Source organism: Rhinoraja longicauda, chromosome 7, assembly GCF_053455715.1.
Source record: "Rhinoraja longicauda isolate Sanriku21f chromosome 7, sRhiLon1.1, whole genome shotgun sequence".
Taxonomy (NCBI): domain Eukaryota; kingdom Metazoa; phylum Chordata; class Chondrichthyes; order Rajiformes; family Arhynchobatidae; genus Rhinoraja; species Rhinoraja longicauda.
In genome coordinates, this window is record NC_135959.1 from 43,105,248 (window position 1) to 43,124,888 (window position 19,641).

The 19,641-nt window shown below is 38.8% G+C and overlaps 1 protein-coding gene across 3 annotated transcripts in view; it reads right to left on the bottom strand.

The window, feature by feature from the left end:
• The window catches only part of pan3 (poly(A) specific ribonuclease subunit PAN3), a 74,012-nt gene that overhangs the window by 14,381 nt on the left and 39,990 nt on the right, over positions 1–19,641 (bottom strand). Inside the window, exons 6-12 of one of the 3 annotated variants that reach the window (XM_078402392.1) lie at positions 14,316–14,425; positions 13,792–13,893; positions 9,205–9,262; positions 6,866–7,024; positions 6,049–6,165; positions 4,111–4,212; positions 1,015–1,180 (exon numbers count right to left, since the gene is read on the bottom strand). In XM_078402392.1, the coding sequence (XP_078258518.1) occupies positions 1,015–1,180; positions 4,111–4,212; positions 6,049–6,165; positions 6,866–7,024; positions 9,205–9,262; positions 13,792–13,893; positions 14,316–14,425 (814 nt within the window). Of the gene's footprint in view, positions 1–1,014; positions 1,181–4,110; positions 4,213–6,048; positions 6,166–6,865; positions 7,025–9,204; positions 9,263–13,791; positions 13,894–14,177; positions 14,426–19,641 lie in introns of all 3 variants that reach the window. The other 2 variants (XM_078402391.1, XM_078402390.1) reach the window with 2 other exon arrangements.

Below are 19,641 nucleotides of genomic sequence, written 5' to 3' on the forward strand. Positions count from 1 at the left end.
ATGAGATTCCAGCTGACAATTTAAAACATTTCGAAACATCACATAGGTCAAGATTTTGATGTTAATTTTTTTTTAAAGCGAACGGCAGTCTGTTCAACCAATCTTACATTAGTGAAAATGGAAAGTTACAAATTTGGAATTTGATTCAATATAAAAATGTGTAAAAATCTGTTGATATCCACAACTAATTAGGACAATTTGATAACATACTATCTATCCTTTGCAAAAGTTTTATTTACACTGCTCATTTTCTAGTCAATTTCCCTTCTCTCAGAATTAGTTAAATGAAACAATATACAAACATTTTGTTTAAGATGGAATGAGTGCAGAGCAGATTTACAATGAATTTATCAGGATTCGAGGGCCTGAGCAGTAGGGAAAGGTTAGACAGGCTAGGACTTTATTCCTTGGTGTGCAGGAGGTTGTGGAGAGAACCTTATAGAGGTATATAAAATCATGAGGGGAATAGCTAAGGTGAAAGCACACGGAGTTGGGAAAATCAAGAACCAGATGATATGGGTTTAAGGCGAGAGGGGAAGATTTAATAGGAACCATTGGGGCAGCTTTTTCACTTCAGAGAGTGGTGGGTATGTGGAACGAGCTGCTGGAGGAGGTAATTGAGGCAGGTACTATCACAGACTTAAAAGATGCGTTGACAAGTACATGGAGAGGAAAAGTTGAGACGGATACGAGTCAAACGATGGCAAATGTGATTAGCTCGGATAGGCATCTTGGTTGGCATGGATGGGTTGGGACGAAGTGTGTGTTTCCGTGCTGTATGACTCTGACCTTACTTTTACAAGATGCGGGACTTTGCAATGTGAAAATTGTCTGCCGGGAATATGGAGACATATCAAAGTATACCATTATTTTTGATGTGCTTTACAACATTGCGAAATATACTTTACAAACACACTTTTTTTGACAACATTTGTTAAATAACAGCAAAAATTTTGAACAAGTATTTGAATTTTAACACAAAAAAAAAAGCAAGTTCTTAGCACATAGTTTTACCTGGTTTTACCAGTTATAAGAATCTTGGTTGGATCCATCACACGACAGGCAAGTCCTGCCGTATGAATGGTCCGCAGTGCTGAGCTCAACTGGACAATGTAGGCCCAGATAAGTGACTCTGGCAGTAAACCTGCATGTTGGCGAGGGAGAGGTCCATCATGCTGCCCTAGGGAAAACAAGTGACAACCTTTTGTATTCTCGATATTTAGTACGGTATAAGCTGGGATTAGTGAAGACACTAAAACACCATCAATGAAAGATACAAGAATCTGACTGGCTTCTGATCAATTTGCAGTTAAGTAGTAGCAAAATAGTGCAGATATTCAAAAATCTGGAACAAAACAATTATTCCTTTTGGAATTTAATTTTGCTTTCCTTTCACTTTATAACAGACCTTTCTTTTGTTTTTAAATTTCCTCCTTTCCTCCATTGCCCTGTATCAGAAAACCAGTTTCATCTCTAAATCTCGCCAATTCTGATATTTTATGGTTCTCCACAGAGGCTGGGTAAATTTTTAACACTCTGTTTTTATCTTTATGTAATGAGCTGATGAGCCTTCTCAGAATCTTGAGGTCTGGATGGGTAACTTGAAGGTTTTCCCAACAAGTTCAAAATTGAAAAGAAATAATACAGGTGCTTAAACTTCAACTTTTCTCTCATATATTCTTTGAAATTGAATGCACTTTTTTTACAAGCAGCTTTATCATTTTGGGAAAGATTTGAAACATTTAAATATCTTGAGACCGCTAATATATAAATGCAAGCATTCTCTCTCCTTGACAAAGTATCATAAGATCATAAGTGATAGTAGAATTAGGCCATTCGACCCATCAAGTTTACTCTGCCATTCAATCATGGCTGATCTCACTCCCTCCTAACTCCATTCTCCTACCTTCTCCCCATAACCTCTGACACCCGTACTAATCAAGAATCTATCTATCTCTGCCTTAAATATACCAACTGTCTTTGCCTCCACAGCCTTCTGTGGCAAAGAATTCCACAGATTCACCACCCTCTGACTAAAGAAATTCCTCATCGACTTCCTAAAAGAACGTCCTTTAATTCTGAGGCTATGACCTCTAGTCCTAGACTCTCCCACAAGTGGAAATATCCTATCTACATCCACTCTATCCAAGTCTTTCACTATTCTGTACGTTTCAATGAGGTCCCCCCTCATTCTTCTAAACTCCAGCAAATATAGGTCCAGTGCCGTCAAACGCTCTTCATATGTTAACCTACTAATTTCTGGGATCATTCTTGTAAACCGTCTCTGAACCCTCTCCAGAGCCAGCACATCCTTCCTCAGATATGGTGCCCAAAATTACTCACAATATTCCAAATGCGGCCTGACCAGCACCTTATAGAGCCTCAGCATTACATCCCTGTTTTTGTATATAAGCCCTCTCGAAATAAATATAGAAACATAGAAAATAGGTGCAGGAGGAGGCCATTCGGCCCTTTGAGCCAGCACCGCCATTCATTGTGATCATGGCTGATCGTCCCCAATCAATACCTGCCTTCTCCCCATGTCCCTTGATTCAACTAGCCCCTAGAGCTCTATCTAACTCTCTCTTAAATCCATCCAGTGATTTGGCTTCCATTGCCCTCTGTGGCAGAGAATTCCACGCGAGCATCATTAATAGACAACATAGCTGATCGGCATTTCAGTGGCACTGACTTATTTAAAAATAAACATCCGTATTTGTTCTCTGTCTATAGATTAATTTAGAGGTATTTAACCCCAGTCAGGAATTCTAGATTAACCAGCAAGACAATTCAAAGTAAATCAGTCATATTCAATGTTCATGCAAAAAAATAAGTCATCACAGCAGTTCCACCAGTGAGCAGAAACCAGACAGGTGAGGAAATATTGGCCAAGTAGCAACCTTCTAATCATGAACCAACATGCTTTGTTAATTAGACAAACATTAATAGGCTGCAGCACAATTTATATTCCATTAATTTCTTTTTGTTCTGCCTTTTTAGGTGATGGACTACATTTTTGTTGGATGTGACAGATGGGGAGGAGGCAGGGTTATAAATGGCAGAGGCAGCCACAATATTAGGCTTGTGCAGGTGTTCTAAAGAAGAATCAGTTGAAGCTAAAGCATTGCAGTGATCATGTTAAACTGGGAGACAATTTATGACCACATCCCTTACAAATAAAATCCATGGAGTGGTACAGCAGATGGGCTGGTAAGATAAACCTACTGACAACCCATCACTTCTGACTCATGTGACTTAACCACATTACCACGAGTCTCAATTCTCAACTGTCAACTACATTTTCATATAACGGCAACGAGTGGCAAGGAATTTACCTTGCAGGTTTAATTCTTTGCTTGCAATTTAGTTTCTATTCCTTTAGTTCACTCGAGACACAAGGAGCTGCAGACGCTGGTTTATAAAAAACAACCAAGTACTAGAGTGTTGGTCAGGCAGCATCTACGGAGGACATGGATAGGTTACATTTCAGGTTGGGATCCTTCTTTATACCGAGTCTGAAGGGTTGTACGACACCTATCCATGTTCTCCAAAGATGCTCCTGACCCGCTGAGTTACTCTAGCAGTGTGTTGGTTTTCCTTTCATTCACTCTTTTTTTTCAAATAATGTAACATCCTTGTTAAAGTAGCATCCCTGGATTCATGCCACTTCGGGTGCAATAGAATCTGCATCTTGCAACATTTCTCAACATTGCAATTTTAAGAGATGCACATAAAATCTAACAGGATTGTAAACACTTTACTTTTTAAACTCTGGGATATAAAGACATTGAAACATGTGAAAATCTTTTCTTTATTGATTTATTATTAGCCAACTGTGGAAACCAATCATTTCAGAATTAAAATCTGGAGAAATTCAATAGCAATTTTTGCTCAGCTTCACTTACCAGATCCAGAAAATTTAGTCACAGTTTGTGATATTACCAGAATTGGTTAGTTAAATCCAAGTAGCTTACTATCACAGATAAATTTTTCCACTGCTTCTTCAGTAGTTTGTTGCTTATTTTTGATTTCCAATGCTTATTTAGGAATTAATTATTGGTAAACGAACCTGACATTTTTATTTTACAACTTAATGTACTTGGTGCTCACCCCATTTCCTTTTAGTGAAATAGGCATCAGCACTGGGGTCATTGAAGTGCCTGTTCATCATCGTCTCCGCTCCAGCATGGAAGTCATAAGCAAATACAAGTGCTATGGAAAAAAGCAAATAAAGTCTATACAGGAAAATTGCAGGTCAAAAATTATTTCACGAGGAGTAAATTGCCAAGTTTCAAATGTTTACTTTTCTTAGAATAAATGTTGACAAGTAGGAAATAGTACATCAAATAAACGAGGCAGAGACCACTTTGGCAACTAAAGAAATTATAGTCAGAGTTATATAGCACAGAAACAGATCCTTTTGCCCAACAAGTTGCCATGGTAATGGAGACACAAGAGACTGCAGGAATCTTGAGCACAAAACAAATGCTGTAGGAACTCTAGATAAAATTCATTGTCCTCTATGCCATCAATTATATTCTCGTCCAAATTGTTAATAGTGAACATGATAGTGGGAATGCAATGAAAATCCACCAGATTATTCCCAGAGATGGTGGGAAGATTATGTGGAGGAGGTCAACACTCTATTTTTGAAGAATGGGAAGTGATTTCACTTAAACATACATAATTCTTACAGGGCTTCACAGGAGAGGCACAGGCATGAATTATCCTGGATTCTGAAGAAGCTAATGCAGTCAATGCTGAGGCAGGAGTTGCTCGAATGGATTGGCAGTTGGGAAAGTTCGGGAGGTGGTGTACTCCTTTTGCTGTTAACACCATTTGCCCCAACCAAAGGACTCAAGATTCTCAATGTCATCCAGGTGTGCTATCTGCATTATATGTTTTGGTGGTAGTGCAAGAGGTGTTAGACTTGCCTAAAAAACATATGAGAACATCATTGATCGTTTCTATTGTCTATCTAAATTGTAACTTTTGTTGTGTGTGTTCCAGGAGTGTGGTAACAGTCAAATAAGTGATGTGTCCTGTTTATTGTAGTTGAGTGTATAAATAAGGCCTCAGTGCTCAGGATGTTGGTCTGGAAGAGAAAGCTGATGTTGGTCTATCCTCTACCCAGAGGCATTGGAGGATTTAGTGGAGACAAAATTGGTAGCATCTCTCTAGTCCTTTAAATATGTGGGTTGCTATCATCATTTGCAGAATTTCATTAGGTATTATTTTATTTATCTAATACTTTGTAAGAATGCTATCAGGAGCATCTATAAGACTAGTGAGAATTGATAGAGCTAGATTCATATATTTCCACTCAACCACTCTTCATTGGGATGATGGAAAGTTGACAAATTCACAAAATCTTGAACATTATGCTTTCATATTGCTCGTTTATTTTATACAAACCAATTCCAGAATTTTTAATTAATAATTTTGAAGGTCATGGCAATATGACAAAAGAAACAAAACGTTAAGGATTTCTCACCATTATTTACCCATGTGGGAACATTTCTGACAAGCAGGCATTTAACTTAAATCATTGAAATATTTAGTCAGAAGCGAACTTAAACAGGTGGTCAGCAGTCATGTACTCTTGCCATTCAAGAAAAAGTGAAAGCAAATGTGACTGCACACTGTTGCCGCTCTGATTCGTTAAAAGTTTACTCTTCCATAAAATCATATAAAAACGCCTGCACATATCTTGTGTAGAGATTTATGCACTATTGTTCAATATATGCTAATATTTCTTTACAGAAAAATTAGTTGAGTTGAAATGGTGTATGAATTTGAGTTATTTAACACCAAAATTTCCCCAGAGTTCTTGCATTATGCCATCAGCACAATGTCAATATCAGTTATGAAAGCAATTAAAAATAGACATGTTAATTTAGCCATTTTGAAAATAGATCTCCGAAGAGAAATAAATAAAAAAATTACCTCAGATATAATCTATATGTTACGGTCCTTTCAAATCAGATGTTAAAGAATTATGAGCAAATTCATATGTCTAGATGGGTTGGAATATTCTTAACTACTCACAGTGTTCTCCAAATGCTTTGGTAGTGAATACCTCTCTAAGTGTTACTGTGTTTGAATGTTGTATCTTCTTCCACATGTCAACTAAGACCATGCATTTCGTGTTAATAAGTCGAAAACCTGGAAAGTAAACAAAGCAAATTAAAACTTTGCCTTTTTAACATTAAGACCCAGCCCCCAGCATTTTAAGCTGATCTTAAGGGCTCAAACCAAACTGAAACATTTTGAAATTGCATTATGCGCATAGATCTAAACTATAGTGCTTTTTAGATGGTTACATTCAATAAAACCCCAAAAAGTTCAATTTAGTTTAGAGATACACAGCAGAAATAGGCCCTTCAGCCCACTGAGTTCACGCCAGCTAAGAATATCTGCACACCAGCACCGTCTTACACAGTGGGGACAATTTACAATTTTTAAATCAAAGCCAATTAACCTACCAACCTGTGCATCTTTGGACTGGGAGGAAAGCCGAACACCAGGGAAAACCCACGCAGTCACGGGGAGAATGTATAAACGCCGTACAAACAACACCCGTAGTCAGGATCAAACCCAGGTCTCTGGTGCTGTAAGGCAGCAACTCTACCACTGTGCCACCGCACAGAATGACACAAATATAGCAAGTATAGAATTACAAGTTTATCGTATGTTCTTTAAATTTCCCAAACTACTAATGCCACACCACACCAACTATATCTCTGATTTTGAACATACAAATATAAATGGAAAGATTTTACTGCAATACATAATTACTCAAAATAATCTTAACAGAATACCTGCAAAGAGCTGGTACAAAATGACTAAGGTTGAATTTCCTTACCATGTATCCTGCGAAGGCAATATGGGAGATCGTCTTTGCTATTTATAGCTTTGTAACATGATGTAATGAAACCAAAATTACTCGTTTTTTGTAGCCGGTTGGCTGGTGGCGGCTCCAAAGGAAAAAGACTGTGGTAGCTGTCCACTTCAGTTGGAAACCCTAAAGCAGAAGTTCACGGATTATTCTAATAACTAAGTATGACCAGACGAAATATTCAAAAAAGCGAAATTCCCCCCTCCTCCCAACGCTTTTGCCATTGATAAAATAATACGGCTTACCAGCCACATACTTAACATAGCTAACAAATCAATTAAAAACTCTACATTATTGCAATCTACAATCATGCACAAATAAAGCCCAAGATCAAAAATGGCTGGGTGTGAAAAGACCAGAAAAGCCCCAGACAGATTCTTAAACTAAACTCTGCCAGGTAACTGTCGGGATTGAGATTCCTGTGCACAGGGAAAACATGCAACCGTATTTCAGAGCATGAGGACAAAAATACTAGGGTTCCCTCTTTTGAACATTATCCAAACTATTTATAAATCTTTCAGGCTCACAATTCTAACAGTCCCCTTCATGGACATCCATCATTAACCTCCTTGGTAAATATAATCTAAAGATTATGTTTGTCTATATCCCATTCTCCATCACTGCATACACACCTGTCTTTTAAAGTTAATTTATTAAATAGTTGATGGATAGAACTCTGGATATTACACACTTTTTTCTACGAACACTGCTGGTAACTTTGAAAGGATGACTCACACCTTAAGATCTTCCCCCCCAAATTCTTCACTCTGCTGCGAGTAACCAAACCTTCAATCACCTGAACCTCAGGTAATAGAATTCACTTCCAAATACTCCACCTCTTGCACTACCACCAAAACCTTCCGTAAAATACAATTTCTTGACCAATATCACTTTTATTGACACCACCTTTGGCTTGATATTTTTGATTGTGCCACTAGGAAGAACTTTGGGACATTTACCTACATTAAAGACAACAGAGATTTTGTAGATGCTAATAGAAGTTCCAGCAATTTTGAAACTATTGTCAAACCAAATAGAGTGCAACATTTAACCAAAAATTAAGAGCTGATTATGTTTAACACAGACTATATTTCACATAAACTAACATGCAGATATTATATTCACTAATCACAGAAGTGAAAAGCTTACTGAAGTTACAAAACCCAACGAACATGTATCTATGTTGGGAACAGCGATTACAAGTCCATTTTTGGTTTAATTGGAACAATGTGATAGTTAAGATGAGAGCTATTTCTTAATTATTGTGCAATAATGCCCCAGGTTCAGTACTGTGAATTGAGGAAACATAAAATCAGAAAGTTATACAAACTTGAAATCTCATTATTTCTACTTTTAGTGCTTAATCTTGTGGCACCAGTAAGATCACCTTCTGTGCACAATTTAAATTTGTAGAATTCAAAATAAATAACGCTATAGTATTATTTTCTTGCTGATCACTCAAAATGACACACTGCAACGTAAAATTATAAATTTCAGCTACAATAATTGAGTTTATTTTTTATTTTTAAAGAAGTAGATTGTTTTCTCCCTGACTACCAGCAGAACAAATGTTTTTGGGAATCATGGAATGGAATTTTTTTCATGATCAAATCCCATTGGCGATTTCCCTGCAAAACTCTGCTGGTCATTTTCCAGCTATGTTCTTTTGTCAAAATCCACATGGAACAGGAGCTTGCTGAGATTGCCTAACAGTTACACTGGGACATCTGCTTTCGGGGCCCCTTACTAGGTTAAGAGATAGCACGTTCCAAGAGTCCAATTCAAATGAATACTGGCCGCAGGGCTAATGAAGAAGAGGTTATAGCAAGAAAAAATGTTTTTTTTAAAACTAGTTATTTTTAATTTAACTTTTTTTGCGCTATTTAATATTTTCTATTTATTCACAATTTTTTTTAAAAAATCATTAAGTTATGTTTTTGAAATTCAGAAGCACTAAAAAAAACGTGACAGATGGCAAAGCTGGAACAGGGGTTTTGCTGTCTGCCAAGGGTTTTCAAAGGAGGTCTGTGAATGGGAGCTGCTCTACACCATGTCATGTTATTTGTGGGGCAGAAGCCACTGGATACCTTGTTGCTCAGCTTTAGGACTGTCTCAGCTAGTAAGAATGATTTCACTGATCAGAACAAAGCAAGTCAAGAGATTCCAGAATGTAAGCAGGAGTGGGTACGACTTCAAAATAAATCAAGCCGGTAGTTGATAGGCATAGCTTTCAAACATATAACACACTGGAGGGACCCTTGTTGAATTTTACAAAACCAGAGTCAAATGGTTAAGACCAATCTTACCTGGATTTTCAGTTTGGTCAATCTGTGCCATAGTTATTAAATGCTTGTGGATCAACTCCTATAAAGAAACATTAATGAGTTACACAGTTTGGTTTCACCCCTTATAAACTTACCCACTGCAGCTACGAATTAATATAATAAGTGACACAATGGCAACGTGGGTCATTGGCATAAAAGAATGATTCCTGGAATGAGAAACTACTATTACCAGGATGGATTAGATAGACCAGGACAGTTTTTGTCAGAGAAAACAGTGGGGTGATTTGATAAAAAGACGAAGAGGAGGAATTAAGGACTACAGGTCACAGATGAAAAAAAGCATTGAGTGAAAGTGCCTTTTAAAATAAAAGTGTGGGGTTGCCATCAGAAATATACTGCCTGAAGATGTACTGAGGCAAGTTCCAAGCACAAGAGCGAATAGAAGTAACCCTGTCCAGCTACAGAAAAATGGCCAGGGACTTGAACTACTGAGCTGCTCCAGTAGAGGACCAGTGTAAACACAATGGGCAGAATGGCCTCCCTCTGCACCTGTGACCATTCTTTGATTCTAAATTAAAAATTAGGCGATCTTGGGGAAAAAAGAAACATATGGATCCATTTATGATTTTGCTTCCAAATTTTCACTGATATGTTTCCCATTTTCTGCTGTAGACCTCAATACAAGCTAGGCTGATCACGCATGCTATCCTAAGAAATTGCCGCATTGAGCCAAATGAGTGACAAAGATAAAGTGTTTTAAAACATCCAAAGCTCACAGAGATAGGGCCGGGGAGTTTGAACAGTATTGACAATCATTTCCCGTCCACTAATGTCACTAAAACACAAGAGACTGTGGATGTTGGAATCTGGAGCAAAAAAAACCACTGCTGAAGAAACTGAGTGAGGGGAGGGAAGAAAGTCAGTTTAAAGAGAAGATGAGGAGGGGCAGACAGGAGCCAGTAGGTAATGGTTGGACCAAGAAGAGGTATAGGATCAAGGACAGATGGAGTCCAGTGGGGAGGAAGGGTGGGTGGAGTTAGGAGACAAGGACAGGAAGGTGATCGGTAGAAGCAGGCAAGGAGGAAAAAAAGGCTGATGGAACCACACTTGGGGGATGGAAGGGTGGTGGAGAGAGTTCTGGAATGTGATCATCAGGGGGACACACAAAGACTACCAGTACTTCAACCTGATGAGTAAAAAGGTGAAAATAGGAACCAACTAAATGAGAAATAATTTTGACAGTATCACCTACCTATTCGCTCCGTATAATTCTCCCTCCAGTCCTGGCAACATGACTAAAACTTACATGTGTTCATATATCTTGCTTCCACTCACTTGCCAGGCTTTATCCCACTCCCACCTCTTTTCCAGCTTTCTCCTCCCCCTATTACAATTAGTCTGAAGGGTCCCAACCCGACACCTGACCCGCTGTTACTCCAGCCCTGTTTCTTTTCTGTAAACCAGAATCTGCAGTTTCTTGTCTCCACAACGATTGTGTAGGTTCTGAGGTGGTTCAATGTGGGATACACAAACACTTCCAAAACTAAGGAAGGAGGTGCTTGACAGGCATTGAGAAAGATCAGCCATAATACTGAATTGTGGAGTAGGATCAAAGGGCTGACCTACACCTGTTCCTGCTATGTTTCTAATATTTGTGGTAGGATGCAGACCAAGAGGTACTGAGTTGCACAAGTGACAAAGGTAGTGGCGAATGCACGGTGAATGTTTCTTAATAGCTCCCGACCTGTTTGAAGATGTAAATAAAAGATTTTTAAAAATGAAACTGAGAAGTGCAAGACTGCAGTTGCTGTAAATCAGAAATAAAGAGAAAATAAACAGGTTAGACAGCATTTTCAGAAAGAATAAACAAATGCACAGGTTTGATGACCTTTCTTCAAAACTGGTCAATTCCAAACAAAAATGGGAAGGTCATTTATCTGAAAATGTTAAATTTATCGTTGATATCGTCGAGTTCTAACCCGTAACATGCCTAGTTAGAAAATTAGATACTCTAGCTTACATTGTGCTACTTTGGAACAGTTTAAGAGGACAATGAATGGAAGTGGGATGGAGAACCAGTGACAGACAACTAGAAACTCAGGATCCCCCTCAGACTGAATAGGGGTGTTCTGCAAAGCAATCATCCAATCCAGGCAAAAAAATAACTGCAAATGCTGGCATCTGAAAACAAAAAACAGAAATGCTGCAAGAACTCAACCAGTCAAGCAGCATCTAATGGAAAGTGAAACCAGTTAATGTTTCATTTCTGATGAAGGGGCTTCAACCTGAAACATTAACCTATATTTCAGTCATCCAATTTGCATTTGCTGCAGAGATGTTCACATTGTGTCACTAAATGCAGTACAACATATTAAAAGTAGTGCATGTTCTACCTTTAAATGCAAAGTGTAGACCGCTATTCTCCACCACTGCATTTCACATGTCCGTCTAAACATTTATGCCTTCACCAGCTCCTTGAGTACATTCCAGATTTCAACCACCCTCTGGATGACAAAAATCTCTCAAATCCCCATTAAATCTCTAATCTCTTACCGTAAACCATATGCCCTCTAAAACACACAGCTCTCCCAAGGAAAAAAAAATCCCATCTACATTATGCCCCTCAAAATATTGTGCACCTCCCTCAGTTTTCTCTGCTCGAAGGAGAAACAATCCCGATCGATTGAGCCTCACCACAGCAGATATGTTCCACACTGAGCCACATCCTGATGAACCTCCTCTGCAGTACAATCGAATCCTTCTTATTGTGCGATGACCAAAACTGCAAGTAGCACTCCAGCAGTAGCCTAACTAAAGTTTTATACGGTTGTACCATGAATCTCAATGCTCTTTATTTTAAAGTGCGCTAATGAATTACTCATGATTTTTTGTTCTAAACGGGAGGGCAAGACAATATTTCACCAAGTGGCATCAAGGAACCCTAGAAAAACTAAATTAATGGATGCCAAGTGAAAAGTACCCCAACAGTTGTAGTCAGACCTCACACAAAGGATGGTTGCAGTTGTTCAAAGTCACTCATGCCAGTTCCAGAACATTGCTTCGTGTGTTCCTCAAAGCAATGTCCTAGCTCCATTGTCTTCAGCTGCTTCATCATTAATCTTTCTCTCATTGGAAGTGGGGATTTTGACTCAATTGCACAGTGTTCTATGAAGCCTCTGTGCCTGCTTACTGTAAAAATCTAGCCAGCATTCAGCATTACTGATTTGGAGCTTGAGGATTACTTGCTGCTAAAGTGGCAGCCAACAGCCATTTCCAACAATAAAGAGTCTAATCATCAAAACTGAATGGCATGACTATTGCAAGTGCTCTACTACTGACATCCAGGGGTCTGTAATGAGTATTTTAACGAATGTAGTCCTTTGTCCACAGTAATCGCAACTGGGGTCCAGCCACATAATGGTTGTGGTTACAGGGCAGGTGCTGGAGCTGCCAGATACTTTGGCAAATGACTCACTTTCTGGCATCCCAGTGCCTTTCCTTCATTTACAAAGTACCAGTCAAGAGCATGATGGAATGTTCTTCATTTGTCTGGAGAAGAGCAAGACTGTGCTCACGCAATTCAGGACAAGATAGTCAGCTAAAATGGCATCCCATCTAGCTTGCGAAACATTAATTCCTTTCATCCATTAAAATATACTTATTCATCTTGGCCACCCTGAACATTACTTCCTAAATCTGCAACCTCTACCAGCAAGTAGGACAAGGAGGGCAGGCACATGTGAATATCGCTACTTGCAGGTTCCCATTGAAGTCTTACACCATCCTCAGTTTGAGATATATAATTTTTCCTTCATTGTTGCCGAGACTAATTCCTGTAAATCCCTGCCTGTGATGAGCTCTCAAGGCTTACAACAGTTCCAAGATGTCACTCACCATCACCATTTCCAAGACAAATAGAGATAGGCAATAAATATTGGCCTTGCTATTCTTGACATCCACATCCTTAAAATGTTAGTTTTATAAAAACTGATCAACAAAATAAAACTGAATTTGCAGCCTATACAATTCTGCTTTTAAATATACAAGGTGAAAAACTGGTATCATCTCAAATGTATTGCAAATTAGTGTCTAAATTATACATTTATGTTAATGTCTGCAGTTTACAAGTTGTAGGAGCAGAATTGGGCCATTTGGTCTATCTATACTGCTGCACCATTCAATTTTGGCTGACCTTCTCAACCCCATTCTCCTGCCTTCTTCCTATAACAATAGACCCAAACTGCTGTTGTCCATTTCCTTCCACAGATGTGGTTAGCCAGCTGATTTCCCCCAGCACCTTTTCTGCTCAAGATTCCAGAATGTGCAGTCTCTTGTGTCCCTACTATATAATTTTGTTCAGAGCAGTAATTTTTTGTTCAGAGCAGTAAATTGTATCTGAAAAAGGGTCAGGTTTTTGACCAGTTTCTTCCCTGCAACTTGGCAGGATAACATCCTTCTGAAAGTAGCCCTTTTATCTTGAAAGGGCAGCAGTAAGGGCATTATTTAAATATCAACCAAATACTTGGTTTGCTGCAAAGCACTATTTTCATATAACATACACACATATATAAATATCACAATGGTAGGCTGTGAGTATGTTCAAAATACCTGTCTGAGTTCATCGGACAGAAAAAAAGAAGGTGCATTTGCTTTGGGCTGCATATAAGCAACATGGGGTGCAGATGAAGGATAAATATATGTTGGAAATACCTGGAAAACAAGGAAACCTGATAATCAACTGCAAAATGTTAACTATATCTCCCATTTATATAAACATTTGACTACTGTAAACAGAGCATTTTGCATTTATGGCAGCAAATCTGATACAATATTTTACTTAATCTAATTAGTTACATAGTCACTTCACATTTGCTCAATAAAATAAATGAAATGAGCATCAGCTTACATTTTACCATTACCCCATTCCAAGTTCATTTTCTGCTGCATTGCAAGCACTTGATTTGCAGTATTTAACAAAAAAAGTATCTACACACCATTCCTGGAAGAGGTCCTGGAGTTGTGTCAGTATAGAAGTAAGTTGTCCCTCCCACAGTTTCTTTTTGTATCACCTGACCAGAAGATGAAGACTGAGAGACTGCATCAGACACTGGTGTAGAGGCACTAGTAGCTACCATGAAATTTGCTGGATTTGGAGTATGGCTCCTTCTTCGAGGGGCAGGTGATGTGTGAGGAGTTATTTTTGGAGAGTGCAGAGGAGATGATCCAGCTGATAAGGACATTCCTGAAAAGTTCAATACCTTTGTTATTAAATTATCCTCAGCACTCCTGTTTTACCAAATAACAGAGAGAAGTGTTAATATGAACAAGGCATCTGTCAATATATTTATTTTAAATGGGTTTTCTATATTAAACATACTTTTAGAAATTATGCTAATTACTGATTAAACTGTGACATTATCATCACTTTTTTCCTCCACTTCTCTGGGGTATTTTCTAATCCAAAATATTACATGCGAATACCTGATGAAATGACAAATGCAGAGCATTATAGAAAATTCTAAGGCAACCATCGTGTAAAATAATAGACTAAATTGCACAATCTCTTGTTGCAATCTCTCAGCTTTTGCTGAGAGGCGACGATACAGATTATTTGCAACATCACACTATAGATTTTGACTAAATAGCAAATTAAATGCAAAATTATAAAAAAGGACATTAATTTAGAATTTAGAGGTGCCCATCATGCTCCAAGACACAATGATAAATTGTATGAGAACACAAGAACAAACTATGTAAAGAAAAAAATGTGATGGAATACACCGAATACCAGCAGGTTAAAGACGCAACAAATTATAATTGTACAGCAACAATGGAAGGGCAAAAACGTGGAAAGAATAAGAAAATCCCTAGAGGAAAGAAAATGGTGATGCACAGCTAAAAAGGACAAGACACAAAAGATGTGTCTATATAAATGTTATTGCTGATTAGCAGGGAAATTAATTACCAACAGTGGGGAAAAAAAGAGTGATTTTGATCTGAAATTGCTGAATTTAATTGCAAAATTCTCAAAAGAATAATGCTGTGATATTCATTAAGTTTCCATTGAGCTTCATTACAACAGTGTAAGTGCACAGAGTGGTCTGAGGTCAAAAAGATTGCATATGTTCTACATTTGAAATAAAAAACAGAATACTGGAAACACAGCAGTTCAGACAGCACTCAAAGCTGATGACTTTCAGCAGAATTTAGCTACCTCAAACAGCTTAAATTGCAGAGATAAGGTGGTGCAGAAAATACCTGCGAGAGGACAACAACCATATCCAAGACCAATATTGATAATTCATGAATAATAAGGGGATCAAAGCATAAGACTAGAATATGATCCAAAAGGATTAGAAAGGATCTAACTGAATGGCAGCGCAAGTGAAAGTTTCCAAATAGCCTTGTCCTTTTATTCCTAAAAGAAGGAAAAGTAGATGTGGATTTACCAAAAAATCTCTGGAGTAACTCAGCAGGTCGGGCAGCATCTCTGGAAAACACAGACAGGTGACTTTTGGATCAACACCTGCCCTTTTACCACCTTCCTTCCCAACTCCCAGGCCCCCAAACAGTTGTTAAAGGTGAAACAGATTGCTAGACACAAAAAGCTGAGTAACTCAGCAGGTCGTACAGCATTACTGGAGACAAGGAATAGGTGACGTTTCGGGTCGACAGTCTGAAGAAGCGTCTTGACCCAAAACATCACCTATTCCTTTTCTCCAGAGATGCTGTCTGACCCACTGAGTTACTCCAGCTTTTTGTGTCCATCGTTGGTTTAAACCAGCATCTGCAGTTACTTCCTACACTCTTTTTCTAATACAGGCTAACCCTGGGTTACACAAGGATTCTGTTCCTGAACACAAAGAGCTGATTTCTTTGAAGTGAACTGATGTTTTGTCAGTTTTCTACAGTAGGTCATACCATATCGTTCTACATGCACGATGCAATTATTTCATTTCATTGTATAGAAAGGCTAATACTACCCATACTAATGGAATAAATCCAATGCCCAAACATCAATGAATACCTTGAAACATTTTATCATTATTGCCAGCTTGAAAAATGCTTTAAAATTATGGGAGAATTTCCCCATGTCAGGTCATTCCCAACTCAGAGTCTCTTCACTTCTATCAATTTAGTTCAAGATACTCACTGCTCATGAAACAATCTTCCCCACACATAGAAGATCAAATGTGGATTAATCACTTTATTTGATGCTTTCATTTAGTGCACAAGCATAATCAATTATCACCACAATGCTTTTTGATCACTCTTCACATTCACTTTATCTCATATATTCCCTTGTATTTAAACTATAAGAAATATTGCCCAAGGTGTTAAAGCAGTCACATTCTACAAAGGAGACCTTAACAGGAAACATGTTTGTCATATTCAAAAAAGTAACAAGAACTTGATAATCTTTGTGATGAAAAAAGCAACACATCCTCTAAAGATTTATGACTAGCTACAGAATTCAGGAAGCAGGTGCTAGAAAACAAACAGGCTTAAATTAGATGAGAAAAAAAAGCTCTCATGAACAAGAAAAATGGAGAACAAAGAAGTATGTTCAAGATGAGATAATTAGGGGGTATGGGGAGAAGGCAGGAACGGAGTACTGATTGAGAGTGATCAGCCATGATCGCATTGAATGGCGGTGCTGGCTCGAAGGGCTGAATGGCCTACTCCTGCACCTATTGTCTATTGTCTATTGCATGGTCCAACCAAAACAAATCAGCAAAAGATAATGATCTTTTGACAAGTGTAAGCATATTACAAGCATGTGCAAGATCTAGGACAATTACAAAAGATACAGTGTATCATAATTGCCTTAATTTAAGGGGAAATTAAACAAGAAAGATGAAGCGAAATAATAATCAAATTAAATTTTGACAGCATTTACAGAGAAACAATAAAGATGGGCAGGGTCCATTTGAAATAAAAATTAAAATGATTTTAACGACAGGAAGATGCAACGGATTTCTTTGCTTGGTTCAATGAAAGGGTCCTAATGGAGATGTTTGAGAATTAGGATTACCATAGTTCTGATGGAATTCAAAGTAAATCAGGCACAGGTCCTTAATGATAAGCATCCTTACACATGAATAAAATAATACAACTTCGGATTCTTTCAAATATCTTTAGATGCACCCATGATAGATGACAAAAATTGAAAAAGGTCAGCTCTCCATGAGCCTGGCCCACCGATGGTCCTCAGCAGCCTGAATTTTCTCACTTTTTCTGACAATGGGTAGATTTTACCCTCTGCAATTGACAGGCGTCTGCCAACGTATTGCAGACTTGAGCTATAAATGGGCGTCAGGCATCAAATCTGGAAGTCCCGCATCTGGAATGCCCTGACCATCATCAACAGTGCGCCCACTGACAGACTTTTAATCTGTGTTTAATAGTCTCCGATGGTTGTTAAAAGCCAAAACTTAATGAAAAACAATAACACAACATAGACATTTACTGGTATTTATCACATCTGACAGGTTGGTACCCCCACTGAAAATTAACAAGGGTCATTACACCTACAGCAACCCTCCAGATGTAAATTTACATCTGCATGCAAAATGCAACACTTTCCTCAGAACGTCCCCAAATGCAGACTCCAGCAGTGAAACAGACACTTGGTGTACCAGCATGTGATTTCTAGATTGACTCACTGATCTTTTGACTGTCAAGACATGCTATTATATCAATGGCTCAGCACAGTTCAGATCACAGCTTTATCCAAAGGTATTCAGGGAAAGTAAAAAGAATGGCGAGGTAATACTGAGGAGAATATTGCCCTATTATGAGGAAGCACAAAAGAAAGGAATCTACATCCAAAATTAACAATAAAAAGTAGCAGCACCATTATAGTTGGAGCCATCAATTAGTAGGAAAGATATAAATTAGCAACACCTATGTTATGGCACAAGATGCTGTCTGCACCATATTTTAATACTAATCATGGGGTTGGAGATGGCTGACAACTTCACGTAGGTAGGCTCCCCAATCGTGAGCAATCTACCATTGATGTGGTAATCAATCCACAGAACCTGCAACTATTGTGTCTCAGTTAATCAAGAGAATTTGAAACTATGGTAAATTGATGAACTACCTCCGCTGGCAGCTTGTTTCAGACACCCACTGCCCTTTGTGTGAAAAAGTTACCCCTCGGATTCTTATTAAATCATTTCCTCTTCACCTTGAACCTATGTCCTCTGGTCCTCGATTCCCCCAGTTCGGGCAAAAGATACTGTGCATCTACCCGATCTATTCCTCTCATGATTTTGTATACCTCCATAAGATCTCCCCTCATACTCCTGTGGTCCATGGAATAGAGACCCAGCCTACTCAACCTCTCCCTATAGCTCACACCCTCTAGTCCTGGCAACATCCTTGTAAATCTTTTCTGAACCCTTCCAAGTTTGACAATATCTTTCCTATAACATGGTGCCCAGAACTGAACACAATATTCTAAATGCGGTCTCACCAAAGTCTTATACAACTGCAACATGACCTCCCAACTTCTATACTCAATACTCTGACTGATGAAGGCCAAAGTACCAAAAGCCTTTTTGACCACCTTAACTGCCTGCGACACGACCTTCAAGGAACCATGCACCTGTACTCCTAGATCCCTCTGCTCTACCAAATTACCCAGAGGGCTAGCATTTACTGTGCGAGTCCTGCCCTTGTTCGACATCCCAACATACAACACCTCACACTTTTCTGTATTAAATTCCATCAACCATTCCTCCGCCCACCTGGCCAATCGATCCAGATCCTGCTGCAATCTTTCACAACCATCTTCACTATCTGCAAAACCACTAACTTTTGTATCATCAGCAAACTTGCTAATCTTGCCCTGCAGTTATCATCCAAATCATTGATGTAGATGACAAACAGTAACAGACCAAGTGCCGAACCCTGAGGCACACCACTCGTCACAGGCCTCCAGTCCGAGAAGCAACCTTCCACCATCACCCTCTGCTTCCTTCCATGGAGCCAATTTGCTATCCATTCAGCTGTCTCTCTTGGATCCCATGCGATCTAACCTTCCAGAGCAGCCTACTATGCAGAACCTTGTCAAACGCCTTACTGAAGTCCACGTACACAACATCGACCTTTTTGGTCAAGTCTTAAAAAAAATCAATCAGATTTGTGAGACATGACCTTCCACATACAAAACCATGCTGACTATCCCTGATCAGCCCTTGCCCATCCAAATGCCTGTATAACCTACCCCTCAGAATACTCTCCAGTAACTTACCAACTACAGATGTTAAGCTCACTGGCCTATAGTTCCCAGCATTTTCCCTGCAGCCCTTCTTAAAAAGAGGCACAACATTTGCCACTGTCCAGTCTCCCGGCACCTCTCCTGGATTTAAGGATGACTCTTAAATTTCAACCAGGGCTCCCGCAATTTCCACTCTAGTTTCCCGCAATGTCCTTGGATATATCTGATCA